Genomic DNA, 18,575 nt, shown 5'->3' with positions numbered 1-18,575 from the left:
AGGACAGGCTGGGGCAGGGACCAAAGCATTCCTGACAAAAACTAAGAATTTATATAGAAAAAGGTCTAAGTCATAGGGATACACTGTAAACCAAGTGTGAAACTTAGTCTTATTACTTTATGTCCACACTTCAGTCAGCCACACAAAATTTAGATGGCCCAGGAGGCTAACAGATGATTAAATTATTAAATAAATAAATAAAATAGAGCCAAACAATAAGAAAAAGAAAGCTCTTCCTCTGGTTGGAATAGAGAACAAATGGCAAAACTATAATGAAAAGAAAAATACATTCTCCTGAGCAATCCAGAAGCTGTGTTGGAAAGCTGTCTGAATTGAAGAAATAATGTTTGATAAAATACAAAACTAGTAATAATAAGAGTAACAATAATAATAGGCTACATGTATAAAGTGCTCACTATGTGTTAAATATATTAATGTATTTAGTCTTCAGAACAATCTTAGGAGATAGGTGCTTTAATTATCTCCATTTTACAGTCAAGGAAACTGAGACACAGAGGGGTTAAATAATTTGCCCAAAGCCACACAGCATATAAGGGTAGAGCCTGGATTCTAATCCAAGCTGTCCAACTCTAGAGTTCATATTAACCACTAGGCTTACATTGTTTCTCATGCTAAGGAACTACCTTTGAAGGAGCAGATGAACCAGGGGCACACACGAAATGCATAAGGACTTTTTAATCATCCAATATTGAATTATTCCTTCAGCAAATTCATTCATCCAACAAATATTTGTTGAGCATCTACTATGTGCCAGGCACTCTTTTATATGCTAAAGATTGCACGCAGGTGAGATCCCTACACATCTGAGTGAATAAATGCATGGTCTGGCATAAAATACAGTGTTTCGTGGGTTTGGTAGGCCCAAAGCACTACACCTTTGGAACCCATGTTCTTCCACATGTATGAAATATAATTAGATGTCTGATGAAGAGTTTCGAACACATTGCAGAGTTTAGTTAACACACCAAAGTGTCAAGGTCCAGGAGCTGGTGAAGACAGGGACATTGTGAGAGGCAGCAATGCTAGAAGAAAGAAAGGCGAAGAGCTGAGGAAATGAGGCCCTGCCCCAGGGCTGCCACTGACTTGGTCATTGACCCTGACTGGGAGCCTGTCTGGGCCCCAGTGCACGTCTCTGTGAAATGAGAAGGTTGCACTGGATGAACTCCAAGGCCCAGCTCTAGGATCTAGGATCCCAGGCAGAGCCAGGGCAGAACCAAGGCCACGCTCAGGCACAGCTCACAAGAGCCAGGTTCAACCTGACATCAGTAGTAGCCAGGGCCGGCCAGGGAACGCCACACGGCATTGCAGGAAGAACTCGGCCAATTCCTGGGGTCGACTGTTTCTCCGAGAGGCATCTGAGGAACACCCCAGACTCGTGCTGCTCTCAGCCTCTCCACAACATGGGGGCTGTGTTTCTGCATAAAGGGCATCAAGAGACCAACAAGCAGAGGCGATGAAGGTGTAAGCAGATCCAGAGGGTGGGAATTGCCTGATGAACTCCTGATGTCAGGGTGGGATGCTGAGTCAGAAAGAGAGCTGTAACCCACAGAGAGGAAGGACTGGTCCTCCTCCTCTAGGAAGGCCCCGGGGGATGCTGGCCAGACTTCGGGCTCCAGCTGGGCCTCAAGAAATATCAGGCAGGATTTATCAGTATTAATAACTAGCACATGACTGAGTGAAGAAGTGAAACTCAGCTGACCAAGTAACTGAAAGTGTCCTTAAGAGAGAAGGAAGGGGTTTGGGTGAAAAAAGGGGGTTGACAGGAAGAGACACATGCATGTAGTTACATTGAGATATCGGCCTACTCTACCACCCGCCCCCCATTGGTTATGCCAAACTTCTAGCTGGCCAGCCTGACTCAGATATCATCACTTGCTCCTGGGTACAAATACCATCCAAATTCTTCCTGTATTAGGCAATTCCTCAAACACTGACCCCCACTGTTGTAGAAAAAAAAAAAAAACTTTCTCTACAAGTGCTTTGAATTTCCTTTTTACCTCCTCTTAACCTGACATGTCCACATCTACCTTCCTCTCTGGGGTCGTTTAGTGTTCCAAACTTCTAATTAAGGAGCAGTACCTGGGTTTGGATTTTACCCCCTCCCTCCCTCAGTTCCTCCAATGACTTCCTCATAGAGCCAGCTTAAAGATGCTAAACCAAGGGGTCCCCAAATTGGAATGAAGCCAAAACCCAACCGATGACTAGTCTGAACCCTGACCATTCTGATGTGAGGCCAACTTTATAGTGTCCAAGAATCCTCAACTGAAGGGCTTCTGCCCCCCACAGCTGGCACTGGGGAAATGGAACCAACAATCTCGATTTCAGTCGAGAATGACTATTCAAAGGGGTTCCAAGATTCTCTGAACTGCGAATGAATAAAGATTTTTTTTAGATGATAAATGAATGAATAAGGAAGATTTTTATATGATAAAATAGATCTCTTCTTTCCAGGATTTAATTCAAACCTAAAATTTAGATGCAAGTTCAAAGTTTGATTCTGACACAATCTCACTTGCCTTGACAAGTGAGAGAAAATTAAAATATTCTACCAAAACCATGGAGGTAAATCAAGAAAACAAGAAACTAGAAAGTAGACGAGGCTAGGTTGCCATGCCCAGTCACCTGCTCTGGTGCCACCCTCTGTCCCTGGGGGTACCCTCCCTATGGTACGCAACCCAAGTCAATGCATCGCCTTGTCAAAACTCGTCCATTTTGTGCCCAGTGGAAATCAAGCATATTTCAAAATGGCCATGAGCTAGGGACATTGGAATTGTAATTGGAGAGGCTTAGAGACCTAATACTCTAAATAAACCAAAGGGGTGGACCTCAAATACAACTTTGGGCAGCTGGGAGATATTTTGAGACAATGACTCCCGATTTGAATCTCCTGTAATGAAATTCTAATTGGCAGATTTGTTTCTCTACTTAACTCTCTTCACTGGGCTTTAGCATTGATCTCTCCACTGCAAATTAACCTGCTGACCAAGGACATCTAGAAAGTGCTATTTGTGTTCCAAATACTTGTGGGCAAAAGTCACTGAAACCTATAATTTTCTATGCCGCCATACAATACACAGAGGTGGATGGAACCAGTTTCAAAGGGTTTTTGCAGCCAGATGGAGTAAATTTGCAGAAAGTCTTGTGAACAGATTTCAGCCTGGGACACTTGTATCGTCTTTAATCTACCAACGCAGGAATGGGTTTGTACCGGAAATTCTTAGTGGTGGCTTCTCAGCAGGCAGCAGCAGTGGCTGCCACACCCTTACCTCGCTGCGCCTCTGGAGTGGACTGTTATGTCCCAGTTCTGGCCTCCGAAAAACAGATATGTAAGGATGGAAGCCTAACCAGCCTGCTCCCCTGGGAATGCTCAGAGGAGAATGAATGAACTTCCCCAGCCCTGAGCCAGAAAGCGGTGGCTGTTAGAAGTTAGAAAGAAAGCAAAGAGGGAAGCAACAGTTAGAAGTTAGAAAGAATGCAAAGAGGAAAACAACAGTGTCTTCACTTTGCTATAAACCACAATCACCTTTCCCTATGAGCATCATCCTGTTTTCCTGGAGGGCCACTGTTTAACTGCCACTGGTGCAGAGGTGCCAACTCAGCAGAGAGCACTTCCTGTGGGTCTGGGTGGCAGTTGAGTGCAGTGAGCTGTGGCCTGCCCACTGACCCAGGAGCAGGCTGCCAGGGGGCCACCATCCTGACAGAGGCCTGGCAATGGGGGCACAGGACTGAGGCTCCTGGATTAAGGGGTGATGTTGATTTCCTTTTCTCAGGGCCAGGCTAGGGCGAGGCAAGAGGGGTGTCTAGGGCACAAGAGTTAAGGAGGCTTTCACTCCCAGGGTCATGCAAGTGGCTCTTTCACCTTAGTCCTAGCCCTGCACAGGGCCACCAGCAGAGGTAGGGTTCTCAAAGGTCAGTGGTTCTCAAAATGTGATCTCCAGACCAGCAGCATCACCGGGGAACTTGTTAGATATGCAAATTCTCAGCCCCATCCCAGACCCACAGACTCTGAAACTCAGAGGTGGGGCCCAGCAACCTGTGTCCTAACATACCCACCAGGTAATTTTGATGCAGCTAAAGCACTGTGCTAGAGAATAATGCTCTCCAAAGCCAGTCATGTGGTCCAGGTCAGGCCACTGCTCAAAATGCTTCACACACAACCAGAACAGGGAAAGGGGTAGGGTGGTGAGATGAAAGAGACTTCCCTAAGGCAATCAGCAAGGTAGGAATCCTTCAAACGATAAATCAGGAATTGATTTTTCCCAGCTACCTCTAAGTACTCTGTAGGAAAGACTTGGCAATTGTTGGCAATAAATAAAGCTTACTACAGAGTAGTTCCCTCCTGTTTTTTTCCCTGATCTAGTCAGCTCAGAGCTGGCCACTGACTGATAGCATGGGACATGGACCAGCCATTTGAATATTTTTAAGACTGAGAGTCCCTCCTCTGTAAAATGGGGCTAACATCACCTCCCTGCCAATGTCAGAGAAGCTAGTATATGCAAAGCCCCAAACAGAAGCCCAAGGCAGAAAAGCTGTGATGACAGTTCATACATCCTAAGCAGGGGTTCTGAGCCTCCACCTTCTCCAGGGAGCTTAGATAATCTGGGGGCCTGAGGACAACTGAGATTCCTGGGAAGGAGGTTAGCTGATCTCTTTTACGCTGCAGTGTTTTTTTAAAGGAGGCTGTTTCCCAGTCCCAGTGGCCTGGGGCATCAAGCTTCTTAATGGGGTGGCACAAGTGAGAGATAAGGGAAAGAAGGGAAAGAAGTGCCTGCTCTCGGGCATTAGAGAACTACTTGTTTTTTCACTAAATAAATGAAGGGCAAGAAGCTATATCTGAAGAGCCCACATTTGAACTTTGTCACTAGAACCCAAACGGTATGAGTGGTAAGACAATAACCAATGCCAGCCAGCTGAGAGACCTCAGGCACATGGCCATGGACTTGGTTTCCTCTTTCACCAAGTAGCGGATTATAAATACAACAATAACATGAGGAAGATGTCATGCAACAAAACGCTGTCAAGCACAACATAAATGTGAGGTTTAGCACTGAGGTCCCATCACAGAATTAGGGCACCATTTCTGCAGGACGAGAAGAAAACTAACCTCACCCAACTTTCCCAACTCACAAAGGTGTCTACTGAGGACCAGAGAGGCTGTTGACCTGCAGAGGGCACGCAGCTGGTGGGAGACAATCATCAGCTGTGCCCCCTTTCGCCCTTCCGTGGGGGGAGGGCGGGGCGGGCAAAATCGCAGAGCTTCTACCCACAGGCCAGGTAAACAAAGGGCTCCATCTCTTCATTGGCCATCGTGCAGCACAGCTGAGAGTTGGAAGGATGATCCATGACTCACACTTTTCCTCCTGAGAGTGCTACACTCCAAGATGATAACATTACCCATGCGAAAGAGCCAACCAGCAAAAAAGGGAAGCTCACCTTGGGCCCCTGTGCACTGACCCCCTTACCTTCCTCGTTTAAAATCCATGGCAGGAACTCGAACACCGAGTCAAAGTCGCAGGTGCTCTCTTCGAACGCGCAGGATCCCGCGGGCAGGTCCAGGGCACCGGCAAGCTGCAGGGCTGCTGGCACAAAGCGGGTTTCAGTTCAGGCTCGGTCTCGGGAGCGTTTACCACCAACTCGGGACCCCCCGGGGAACCACCTGGTGAAAGTGCGAAGGCGTGCGGGAGGGGACGGGAGAGGGAGGCAGTATTGCCGCCCCCGCCCAGGGCGCTTGCACTGCGCGACCCGTGCGCAGTCGCTGGGCTCGGGGAGGGAGGTTAGCGGCTGTGGAGATGGATCCGTAGGCGCCCTCGGATGGCCCAGCCCAGGACCGCGAGCCCAACTACCAGGGCTGCGGGACTGGGAGACGGTCGCGAGCGCGCCCCTCGGAGGTACCCCCCCACCCCGGATCCAGGCCTTACCTTGTACTGCCAGCAGGACGCCCCTGAACAGCATGGTCGGGGAGGAAGACTGGACAGGGGTGCGAGCCGCCAGCCCGCTGGGACAGGCTGCTCCGGGTGGAAGGAGCGTGGGAAGCGGAGGCGCCTGGAATCGGGGCAGGGAGACGTCGGAGGAGAAGCGTGCGCTTGGAGCTGCCCAACTTTGCAAAGCGGCCCCGGGAGCAGAGCGGAAAGCCGAAGGTGCCTGAACTGTGAGCGCCGCTCGGTGCGCTCGCGTCCTAAGTGAAGCCGGCCGGTCGCACAGCTGGTCCTGGGCGAGGATGGGGCTGGGCAGGGAGGAGACAACTGCACACTTTTGAAAAGCCAGCCAGAAATGGCTGGGAGAGGAGAGGTCGGGATGCAGTGCCACGGCTCGGATTTTTAAAGCTTGGGACCAGACCCCCAGATACTGGAGAGGGCAGGCCTCCCGGGAACCCCTCGGCTGAGCTGGGACTGGAGGCGCCCCGCCCCGCCCCGCCCATACTATTGGGAACCAGCTTATTTCTGGGGACAGCCTCCCTCTATGTGGAATGCCAGTCCTGCGGGGCTAGCCCTAATTTTAACCTTTTCTCCCCAGAATGGAAGAGGGTGGAATTCTCTTAGGAAAACCTAGAGGAAATTTTGGGAAGTGTTGGGTGGAATAAGCTTTACATCTAGGAGTTTCAGCGTTTATGGCTCGTTAACGCTAACCTTGGAATACCTCCCCCACCCCCTCACCCCCTGGCTTTATTTAGCAGTGGAATGTTTGGCATGTCTGGTGCTCAGCATTCCCTCTGTCCGGTGAAATGGGGGCATTCCTCCTCTCCAAAGAGCCATGATAAATTAGTAGGTTTCTAAATTGGGATGGGGGGTAGTGATGTCAGGGAGGGGGTTATGGTGAAGTACCCATTGGCTACAAATTTGCTTTGAGCACTAAGTGGGTCTTTAAAAATAGTCTCCTCCAGTAAAGAAAGTGGTGATAGGGGGGAGGGGTTCTTCTTAATGCTCTTTTTTATATTGGGCTGGCAATTTTATGCCTAGGGCAATGATTCTCAAGTTTTAGGGTACATCAGAAGCCCACCATCAGAGTTTCTGATTCAGTAGTTCTGGTCTGTGTCCAAGATTCTGCACATTCCTAACAAGTTTCCAGGTGCTGATGCTACTAGTCTGGGGCCACATTTTGAGGACCACTGGCCTAACAAACTCTTATTCAACCATCAAAGCCCTGCTCACATGCCTTCATTTGGTTTCCAGACTCTCTGTGTTTTCCTTGTCCTTCCTTCTTCTCCTTGCTGTTTCTTTTTCTCTCTCTGACCCCCGGATACTAGGGTGCCACCAAGTTCTACCCTTTCAGCTCCTGTTTCCCTTTCTCCTCGCTTCCTCAGTGATTTCATCCAGCCTCATAGTTTGAAACACCAACTAAAACCTGATATCTCCCAAATATTTTTCTAGTCCAGACGGCCCACTGCCTCCAGACTTTTCTGTCTCACTGCCACCTCAGCATTTTCATCTGGATGCTAAGAGCTATCTCATACTTAACAGGTCCCAGCATGAACACCTCATATTCCTTCCCAAACCTGTCTCTCCCCTGCATCTTCCTCATCTCAGTTAAAGGAACCTTTCCCTTCCAGTTGCTCAGGACAAAATACTTAGAGTTATCCTTGACTCTTTTCTTTGTCTCAGGACATTACCCAATTCTGTCAGTTCAGGATTCAAAACATAGCAGGTACTGACCATGCTCCATGCCCACATGACTGCCCTGATCCCAGTCGCCACTGCTGTTTGCTGGGGATGCTGCAGTAGTTTCTGAAAGGTGGTCTCCTTGCTGCTTCTGCCTTGCGCACCTCCATTCCATTCTTAACACAGTTGTCAGGGCATCCTTTTGACACAGAAATAGGACTATGTCACTCCTTGGTTCCAGACTCCTAACAACTCCATCAATCATTTAGCAGAATCCAGACTCTTCACAATGGCCTACCAGGTCCTATAAAAACCTATCCCCACCCACTTATATCTCTGACCTAATCTGCCCTGCTTACTTCATGGACCTCCTGGCTGGTCCTCAGACACAGTCTAGCTGTCCTCTCAGAACTTCGCAATGGCTGTTCTCTCTGTCTGAAATGCTCTTGCCGGGAGAGCCACATGATTCATGCTGGCACTACCTCTAGGTCTTGACTCAGATGTCATCTTCATGATGAGAAAACTTGAAAGCCTCCTCTCGAATAAGAAGCTCCTGAATCCTTTTAAAATAAGTTTAGACAAGGTTTCAGGAGTTTTCTGTAGGCAGTGGCTCAAATGATCTAAGATTTGTTTAGTGTGTGTGTTTATATGCTTTGCCTCAGGGAGTAGCTAATAATTAAAAAAAAAAACATTTATCATGTTTACTATTATAAACATTTTAGATAGATAATCGCATTTAACTTTCTCAAAGACTCTATGGGGTATGCATCATTATTATCCCCATTTAATAGATGGGGAAACTGAGGTGCAGAGTTCAGTGACAGCTCGTGGTAGAGACAAGATTCAAACTCAGATCGGCTTTATTCCAAAAGCCTATTTTCTCAACTGGAACAGTAGCATATCTCCTTTGTCTTTCTTTTTTGATTTCTTGCTCACAGATGGTGCTAAATATCTGATGAATTTCATCAAATTACTTAATTAAAAATGTAAAAATGGATATGAATCCAGTTGAAACTTCAAAACACTATTTTCAACCAAACAAATTTTCAGCAACTATCAAACCGGTTCTCCTTTTCCCAGGTACCTATGAAGTATTTCAAAGTTTTAGGGTTGCCTTAGATTCATTTGCATGTTCCAGGTGTTAGGAAAATGAAAAACTTCAAAGCCCTAAAGAGATCTCCAAAAATTTAAAAATACGATTTAATACTTAAAGGTGACATCATTTATTGCCACCTATGGGAAACTGAATCATTACACCTAAGTGCAGAATTAGTTGGAGTAACATTTCTATTTCACATATAATTGCATGATCCCAAGAACAGATGACCCTTCCACACTGGCACAGACTGGGGACTCTGTAAAGCAGACTCTGACGTGGAGTTTAGTGCACAGAATGTTCACTAGGGGGCGCCCTTGGGATCAACTCCTGTGGAAGGGAGTGGGAAGAAGCAGGATTGGGCCCAGGGAGAGGTGACGATGCAGTCAGGTCCCTTGAAGCCACTTCTGACCCCACAGGAAACTCTGGAGTTTAAATGGCCCACTTGACTTGCCCCATGTTAGGTTAAAATGGCCTGGCTCTTTGTACAGCTGCCTCCACCTGTCACTGGATGTGGCCCACACCGGGACAGTGAGCTCCAATGAGGCAGCTCTCTACACGGAGGCCAACCCAAAGGGGTTAACAGCTGAAGGCTGTTTGATGACAACACTCCCAGCAGCTGGGACAAGTCCTTTCCTGAAGACATTTTGCAGGGAAGGGAAAGGATATTGTATATGGAGAGGGCCAAGGAAGGAATCTGGAAAATCTAGAAATGATGTGTGTCAACCCACTTCCTTTCATCACTAATCACAAAGCCACATGGCCGTTCACTGCCACATCATTTGGGAAAACAGCATAAGGCCCCAAGGTAAATACTACCTGGGCCTCTCTCCGTAAGTTGTAGCTTAATTGAATAATCAAATAATGCACGTAAAGTTCTGATCTTAGAAAGCACTCAATAAACATTAGGTAGTGTAGTGGGTTGAATGGTAGCCTCCCAAAAAGATATGTTTATATCCCAGAACTTGTGGATGTGACCTTATTTGGAAAGAGGGCTATGCAGATGTAATTAAATTAGGGATCTTGAGATGAGATCATCCTGGATTATGGGGTGGGTCCTAAATCAATGGCAAGCGTCCTTATAAGAGAGAGAAGAGAAGTAACAGGCAATGTAAAGAGGGAGGCTGAGATTGGAGTGATGCAGCCCCAAGGCAAAGAATGAAGTTGGAAGAGGCAAAGAACAGATTCTCTCCTAGAGCCCCGGAGGAGTGTAGCCCTGCAGACACCTGGATTTCAGACTTCTGGCCTCCACTGTGAGAGAATAATGTCCTGTTGTTTTAAAGTACCCAGTCTGTGGTAGTGTGTTCTAGTGCCGTAGGAAACTAATACAGAGTGTTATACATCAAGCAAGCACATGCCTGGCACTCTACGTGTGTTATCTCATTTACTCCATGCAACATTCCTATCAGGTGAAGACCACTGTTATCTTCACTTACAGACAAGGAAATGGGACCAGCAGGGTCATTTAACTTGTTCAAGGTCACATGTCCAGCCAGTGTGAAGCTGGAATTTGATGGCATATGCTGCAGTGCCCCTAAAATCTTCCTCTTCACAAAGGCCTGTCTCTCCTCACAAGGGCCGCCTACACCACAGGCAGGCAAAGCAACCTGCTGTCTCTGTGGGCATGAGCCTCGCCTCTCACAGAGCCTGGCACATCCTCCTGCTCTTCGCTGCTTTGTCTCTGTCTCTGGGTCTTTGTAGGTCTGTGTCTGGGCTCGCCTCTACCTCTCATGCCCACTCTACCCTCAGTGTTTTGCTACCTTACTTTCACATTGTCTCTCTCTCCGCACATACACACAAACATGTACACCCTCAGGTTGAAAATGAGCTGGTAAAATAATTCCAGGCTCTGTGGCTTGTCCCGCCAGTGACCTTCGTTGCATTCCAGCAGGAGGTGTCTGGGGGCTCTGCCTCGAGGCTGGCTGGCATTGTCCCTTGCTTCCTGCCCAGCACCAGCTGCCTCTCACCCCTGAGGAGCAGTCACATGCCTGCCGTGGGTCAGAATCATTCCTTGTGAGGGAACAAGGCCCAAGGTTAACCAGTTATTACAAAATATATACCCCACTGTTTAAATTGCTGCACTCAAATGACCTGAACTGGGAAAGTAGATATTTCTTTCAGAGTGAGCATTTAAAAGGAAATAGATGTTGAATAGATACTTTCTCTCCATCATTAATCTCTTCATCAGCTTACTCTGAATCCTAGCTTGGTGTCAGACATCCTTCATTATGATTTGAATGCAAACTTTTGATTTTTTTTTTTTTTTTGGTCGAAGTTCCCTAAGCTGATTCACCACAGTGATGATACCATCTTTTGTCGAGTGTTTATGATGTGCCAGGTGGTTTCATGCTCAATTTATGGAGGAAGAAACTACAGCCAAAGCGTTGAAGCAACTCACCCAAGGGTAGGGGGGCTGGATGTAAACCCAGATCCCTCTTGATCTCTCTAATCTTCCAACACAGGGGAGGTGTGAGCCAGACACTTTGAAATGTCCTGTTCCCAGATCCCTCACCTCCTTCCTCCACCCTAGGCTGGGCTGAGGCCAGAGGAGGAAATTTCTCTCTGCCCCAGTGAAGTGTCGATACCCGGAGTCCTGCTGGAAAAGCCCTTTGTAATCAGAGACCCTACCTCTCCATCCCACGTCCATCCCACCCTACTACCTGTGCACCCACTTCCCTTTCTCAGACTGCGTCCTCTTATCCCTCTCACGTGTTCAAACGTGCTCCTTTTTGTTGAGAATCAGAACACCTTCCTCCCCTTCCCTAGTTGGTAAAGTCCTTATTATGGGTTGAATCATCTCCCCACGCCCACATTGATCTGTTTAAGTCCTAGCCCCCAGCACCTCAGAATGTGACCTTATTTGGGAATAGGGTCATTGCAGATGTAATTCGTTAAGATGAGGCCACATTGGAGTAGGGTGGGCCCTAATCCAATATGATTGATGTCCTTATAAAAGGGGAAATTTGGACAGAGACACACAAGGAGAACACCATGTGAATGAAGACAACGGCAGATATCAGGGTGATGCTTCTACAAGCCAAGGTAAGGGAAACATTGCCAGCAACCAACAAACTAAAGCTAGGTGACAGGCCTGGAACTGATTCTCTCTCACAGTCCTTAGAAGGAACCAACCCTGCTGAACTTTGATCTTGGATTTCTGGGCCTCAGAACTGAAATTTCTGTTGTTTAAGCCACGCAGTTTGTGGTACTTTGTATGCAACCCTAGGAAACTCATGCATTCCTATTCATTTCTCAAGACCCAGTTCAAATGTCCCTTTCTCCATGCCTGTTCTTCACTGTCCCCACCGCCCCCAAGCTGCAGCATGTGTTTCGCTGTATCGCAATGACTATTTATGTCTCTGTTCTGCTATGGAGGCTGAGATTTCAAGATGTGTGAGAACACATCTACTTTATCTTTGTGTCTGCTCCTGTGCCATGTCTGTGCACTGCTGACTGTAGGTGCTCAATAAATGCTTGTTGAAGGAAAGGCTAAGGACCGGCATAGCTCACTGGTCCACACAGCCCGGAGGCCTGCCTAAGCTTCATCCCTGTGGTTGGAAGAAAAAGAACTAAATGTAAACTATAGGTCATCCTTGGGGATGTTTATAGAAACGAATGAGCTACACAGATGTGCAGTGTGAACAGGGAGTCAGAGCAGGCTTTCTGGTGTCAGAGCAACACAGCTGGGACTGGGGAGCGAGGAGCGGGGAAGGCTCTCAGATGCCCACTTTCACGAGAGGCAGAGGAAGCTCCAGGGACAGGGCTCGGCCCCTGGAAGGAGGCACCAAGCCTTGGCTGTTGCAGGGAAATAGAGATGATGCAACAGCCTGCATCCTGCCTCCTGGGTTGTCCCAGCCCCACCCTGTGGACTCTTGTCTGGGTCCAGGAGGAAGCCTAGGCTGTTGGGAAAGCCAGGAAGCTCTCTTCTCTACAAAACACTGGGCCACAAAGAGCTCTAGACCCCCGTGGCCATATTAAGAAAAGAACAGGTGAGCAGCGTCACAACACACTTTGCCACAGACCCCCAGCCCTTTGGCATTTCAGGGTTCAGGGCAGCGAGAATGGGTACAGGTTAGTTTGTGAGGGTGTATGTGCTCCCTTGGGACATTCCCCCCAGTCCTGGGAGTTGAGGCTCTATGTCACCTGTTGGAGCTAAGAGGGAGCTGAAGGACACTGGAATTTGATTTATTACAGTTAATGGTGGCTCCAGAGACTAGTGAGGCCCGTGGGCAAGTCGGGCTAAACCCAGGTGGTATGCTTTCTCCTTAAGTTTTGTCTGAGTGCTATGGCATGGGGAAAAAAGAGGAAGAAAAAAGCATTCTGTAGTCAAAAATATTTCTGAAAAGAGCGGTGAAATCCCAGGTTAGCCTCTGACGTTATTAATGTGTTAGATTGGGGATCTACACATTATGTGATTTGGTCTAAACTGGATAGGGGGGACTTCCCTGGTGGTCCAGTGGCTAAGACTCTGGGATCCCAATGCAGGAGGCCTCGGTTCAATCCCTAGTTAGGCAACTAGAGCGCACATGCCACAACTAAAAAAGATCCCGCATGTGCCAACGAAGATCCCATGTGCCGCAATTAAGACCCAGTGCAGCCAAATAAATAAATATTTTTAAAAACAAACAAACAAACAAACTGAAGAGGCACAAGATGATATTCACAACCAGTAAGTCCTGAGCACTGAGACACAGAATGGACACCAGCTGGGAAGGTGACAGACAGCAAATATCAGCTCTGAACAGGCATATGAGGTGTGTGCGTGCATGCACGAGTGCATGCTGTGCAAAGACACATTATCCTTGAGAAGCCAAGTCACACTATTACTACTAATCTGTAAGACTGAAATGCAAAGGGCTGAAACACTGGGGATTTAAAGGCCCAAGTAATTGGTGATAATGAAGAAATTCTACCACAAGGTATCGCAAGATGCCTCAACGAGCTAATCCAGTGCATCATGATTCCGGATGCATAATAGAACCATCTGGGGAGCTGCTTCTTTTAATACAAAGTTTGGGCTCCACCCAACCAATTAAATCATAATTTCTGAGATAGGACCAAAGCATTGCTATTTCCTTAAAGCTCTCCAAGGTGATTCTATTGAGCCAGGGTTAAGAAGGCACTGACTTAATCTTTTCATCATTACAAAATTAAATACTTTTAGTGTTAACAGGGGGGAAAAGCTATTTTAAAAGAATAAGAGAGTGTTGAATCAGAACAGGGAACATAATTTTGTCATTGAGACTGTGGATTCTGGAGCCAAACCACTAAGCTTCAACTTGTCTTCTGTCCCTTACTACCTGTGAACCTACAGTACATCGTTTGGTCTCTCTGTGCCTCAGTATCCTCTTCTGTAAGATGAAAATAATAATAGTACCTACATCACTGGGTGGTTGTGAATACAAGATGAGTTTACATTGTTAGAATACTTAAGAGAGTACCTGGCACTCTGTAAGCACCATATAAATATTTACTATTAATTTTCTACCCACCTAAGTTTTTCACAGGTCTAGGCTTGTAGTTGAAACTGAAGATGTAGTCTAGTCATCAAAATAGCCTTTCATATAGTGTCCTGCCTTTGGAGGTTGAGTACAGGGTGTTATAGAAACTAGAAATGTAAATTGGACTATTGGTAAACTGTAGCTTTGATGTTCTATCAGAAGAGAAAAAAAAATCTAAAGTATTGAGTGAATTCCATTATAATTACCAACAACTAGAACATTAAAAATAGTAATGAAGAAAATAGTTTTAGTCTAGGGAGGCAAGAACATACAATGGAGAAAAGACAGTCTCTTCAACAAGTGGATCTGGGAAAACCGGATAGCTACATGTAGAAGAATGAGATTAGAACATTTCCTCACACCATATACAAAAATAAACTCAAAATGGATTAAATTCCTAAATGTTAAGACCTGAAACCATAAAACTCATAGAAGACAACATAGGCAGAACACTCTTTGACATAAATCATAGCAATTTTTTTATGGATCTGTCTCCTATGGTAAAAGAAATAAGATCAGAAATAAACAAATATGCAAGAGGGAGGAGATATGGGGATATATGTATAGCTGAATCACTTTGTTATAAAGCAGAAACTAACACACCATTGTAAAGCAATTATATTCCAATAAAGATGTTAAAAAAATAAAATAAACAAATAGGACTAATTAAACTTGAAAGCTTTTGCACAGCAAGGGAAACCATCGACAAGATTAAAAGACAACCAACAGAATGGGAGAAAATATTTGCAAATAATATGATCAACATGGGGTTAATATCCAAAAAATATAAACAGCTCATACAAGTCAATATTAAAAAAACAAACAACCCAGTCAAAATACGGGCAAAAGGGAGAACGAGATGTGACTATGGAGGCAGAAATAGGAGTGATGTGGCCATAAGCCAAGGAATGCCCTCAGCCACCAGAAACTGGAAGAGGCAAAGAATGGATTCTTTCCTAGTCCCTCAGAAGGGAGTTTTGATCCTGTGTTACTAGTTTTGGACTTCTGGCCTCTAGAACTGTGGAAGAATAAATTTCTGTTGTTTTAACTCAAAATGGGCAAAAGACATGAAGAGCCATTTTTCCAAAGAAGATATACAGATGGCTAACAGGCACATGAAAAGATGCTTAACATTGCTAATTATTAGAAAAATGCGAATAAAAACACGAATGAGATATCACACCCGTCAGAATGGCTATCATCAAAAAGTATAAAAATAACAAATTGTTGGAGAAGATGTGGAAAAAAGGGAATCTTGTATACTGTTGGTAGGAATGTAAATTCGTGCAGCCATTATGGAAAACAGTATGGAGGTGCCTCAAAAAACTAAAAATAGAACTACCATATGATCCAGCAATGCCACTCCTAGAAAAAAATTAAAACACTAATTTGAAAAGATACATGTACCCTAATGTTCATAGCAGGACAACTTACAATATCCAAGATAAGGAAGCAACCCAAATGCCCATCAACAGAAGAAAAGATAAAGAAGATGTGGTGATATATATATATGTTTATATTTATATAAATGGAATATTACTCATCCATTAAAAAAATGAAATTCTGGGCTTCCCTGGTGGCGCAGTGGTTGAGAGTCCGCCTGCCGATGCAGGAGACACGGGTTCGTGCCCTGGTCCGGGAAGATCCCACATGCCGCGGAGCAACTAAGCCCGTGAGCCATGGCCGCTGGGCTTGTGCGTCCGGAGCCTGTGCTCCGCAACGGGAGAGGCCACAACAGTGAGAGGCCCGCATACCGCAAAAAAAAAAAAAAAAAAAAAAAAAAAAAAAAAATGAAATTCTGCCATTTGCGGCAACATGGATGGAGATAGAGAATATTATGCTTAGTAAAATAAGTCAGACAAAGACAAATATTGTATGATGTCACTTATATGTAGAATCTAAAAAATGACACAAATGAATGTATATGCAAAACAGAAACAGACTCACAGATATAGAAAACCAGCTGGTGGTTACCAAAGGGGAGAGGGAAGGGGGAGGGGCAAATTAGGGGTATGGAATTAAGAGATACAAACTACTATGTATAAAATAGATAAGAAAGAAGGATATATTATATAGCACAGGGAATTATAGCCATTATGTTGTAATAACCTTTAATGGAGTATAATCTGTAAAAATACTGAATCACTATGCTGTACCTGAAACTAATATAATATTTAAAATCAACTATATACTTAAATTTTAAAAAAGAAGATACTTTAAGGATTAAAATAGAAATCTTTATTTGACAATACTTCAGGTGGAGCAAACAAAATGGAATGGAATATATCAAGAGGCATCTTTACAGGACTCTGTTTCTAGAGGTTAAAGGAAGTTATCTTGGGCCCTGGTTATAACATAGCCTGAGGGGCAAGTCTGTCTGTGTCCAGTAAATGTGTCTTCTGAGAAAAAGAAACAGAGAGAAACTTTTGAGACATACTGTTTCTGAATTGCTGGAGCCCCCATAACTCCTCCCAAAGTGAAAAGGTGGTATTTCATGACCCATTTGACAACTTTATATGCACATTTTAAACTTATTTTGTTATAAGGAGGTTTTATTCACTCACCCAGGTTCAAATTAGACTTCTGGATATCTAACTCATTGGATGCAGAATTTCTCTCATGGTGATAGGGCATGGGGATGTTCCATGGGGAAACTGATTTCCTTACCTCTAGGCTTGGAGGAAAACTGGGGAAACTGATTCCCTCACCTCTAGGCTTCATTCCAGAACCAGGCAGTGGACTGGGGTGGCTTCCTTCACTCTAGCTTTGGAAATGCTTTACAGTGGGGGCTGCCTTCTGTCTCTTTGCTAAGTTTGCATACTGGGCCAAAGACATCCCCACATTCTTCCAGAAGATGTGGTACATATATACAATGGAATACTACTCAGTCATAAAAAAAGAACTAAATAATGCCATTTGCAGCAACATGGATGGACCTAGAGATTATCATACTAAGTGAAGTAAGTCAGAAAGAGATAGACAAATACCATATGATATCACTTATATGTGGAATCTAAAATATGGCACAAATGAACTTATCTACAAAACAGAAATGGACTCATAGACATAGAGAATAGACTTGTGGTTGCCAAGCAGGGGAGAGGGAGAGGGATGGACTGAGAGTTTGGGGATAGTACATGCAAACTATTATATTTAGAATGGATAAATGACAAGGTCTTAATGTATAGCACAGGGAACTATATCCAATCTCCTGGGATAAACCATAATGGAAAAAGTATTTTAAAAGAATTATATATGTGTATAACTGAGTCACTTTGCTGTACAGCAGAAATTAGCACAACATTGTAAATCAACTATACTTCAATTAAAAAATAAATAATAAAAAATAAAGACATTCCAACATTCTTCCAGAAGGGAATAACTTCCCCATAGGTGGCATCCGCCTGGATCTCCACCAGGCTCCCAAGTCTATTGATTCTTGCAGTCCATGCTTTCCTTCAAGGTTCAGTTTTCTGATTTTTGAAATATATCCTTTAGTAACCTTTTTCAGCAAAGATATAGAGAGGTCTATTCTCCAAACCTTTGAAAACATCTGTCATAAAAAATAGTTCAGTTGGATGTAGGCTTCTAGATTAAAGTTCTGGGTAAAGATGGTGGATTGAACATACTCATCCAAATTTTGCTTCTCCAGAAACCATATAAAAACCACAATGAATAGATAGATATTATTTTTAAATGTATGAACATTTAAGAATATGGAGAATGGGACAGGAGAAAACAAAAAGGTTTTAGAAGCTAGAAAGAAGATGGATAAATAAAAACTGACTAAGCAGATCAAAGGAAGTCAGATTTGAAACTGGCTCGGTTAATTCTGCAACACCATCAACAGTCCAGGAGATGGTGACACCAGGTAACATTAGAAACGGGCCTGAAGAGGGTGGCTTAAAATAAGGAGGGTTAGAAAGCCATTTGGGAAGCACTACCTTCCTCGATCCCCTCCATACCCCATGCTATGGATGACTTGTCCTCCCCACCTGTATTAGTCAGTTCTCCAGAGAAACAGAACCAAAAGTATATATACATATACAGAAAGAGATTTATTATGAGGGATTGACTCATGCAATTATGGAAGCTGAGAAGTCCCATGATCTGCTGTCTGCAAGCCGGAGGCCCCAGAGAGCCAGTGGTAGAGTTCCAGTCCAAACCTAAACCTGAGAGCCAGGGGAGCCAGAGGATCTACCTGGTCCAAGTCCAAAGGCCTAAGAACCAGGATGCTGATGTCCAAGAGCAGAAGATGGATGTCCCAGCTCAAGCAAAGAGTAAATTCACCCTTTCTCCACATTTTCTTTTCATTCAGGCCTTCAACAGATTGGATGATGCCTGCCTGCATTGGTGAGGGTG

At 44.9% G+C, this 18,575-nt stretch overlaps 1 protein-coding gene across 4 annotated transcripts in view; it reads right to left on the bottom strand.

Moving 5' to 3' along the window:
• Positions 1 to 6,599, bottom strand: part of MAMDC2 (MAM domain containing 2) — a 166,266-nt gene extending 159,667 nt beyond the window's left edge. The window contains exons 1-2 of one of the 4 annotated variants that reach the window (XR_010841596.1): positions 5,940 to 6,417; positions 5,484 to 5,597 (exon numbers count right to left, since the gene is read on the bottom strand). Coding sequence is in view for 2 of the 4 variants with exons in the window: in XM_059072723.2 (XP_058928706.1) it covers positions 5,484 to 5,600; positions 5,940 to 5,973 (151 nt within the window). In the remaining 2 variants the exon portion in view is untranslated. Of the gene's footprint in view, positions 1 to 5,483; positions 5,601 to 5,939 lie in introns of all 4 variants that reach the window. The other 3 variants (XR_010841595.1, XM_059072723.2, XM_059072722.2) reach the window with 3 other exon arrangements.
• Between the last annotated feature and the right edge of the window lie 11,976 nt (positions 6,600 to 18,575).

Source organism: Kogia breviceps, chromosome 8 (genome assembly GCF_026419965.1).
Source record: "Kogia breviceps isolate mKogBre1 chromosome 8, mKogBre1 haplotype 1, whole genome shotgun sequence".
Lineage (NCBI taxonomy): Eukaryota > Metazoa > Chordata > Mammalia > Artiodactyla > Physeteridae > Kogia > Kogia breviceps.
This window is presented reverse-complemented; position numbering and strand designations above follow the sequence as displayed.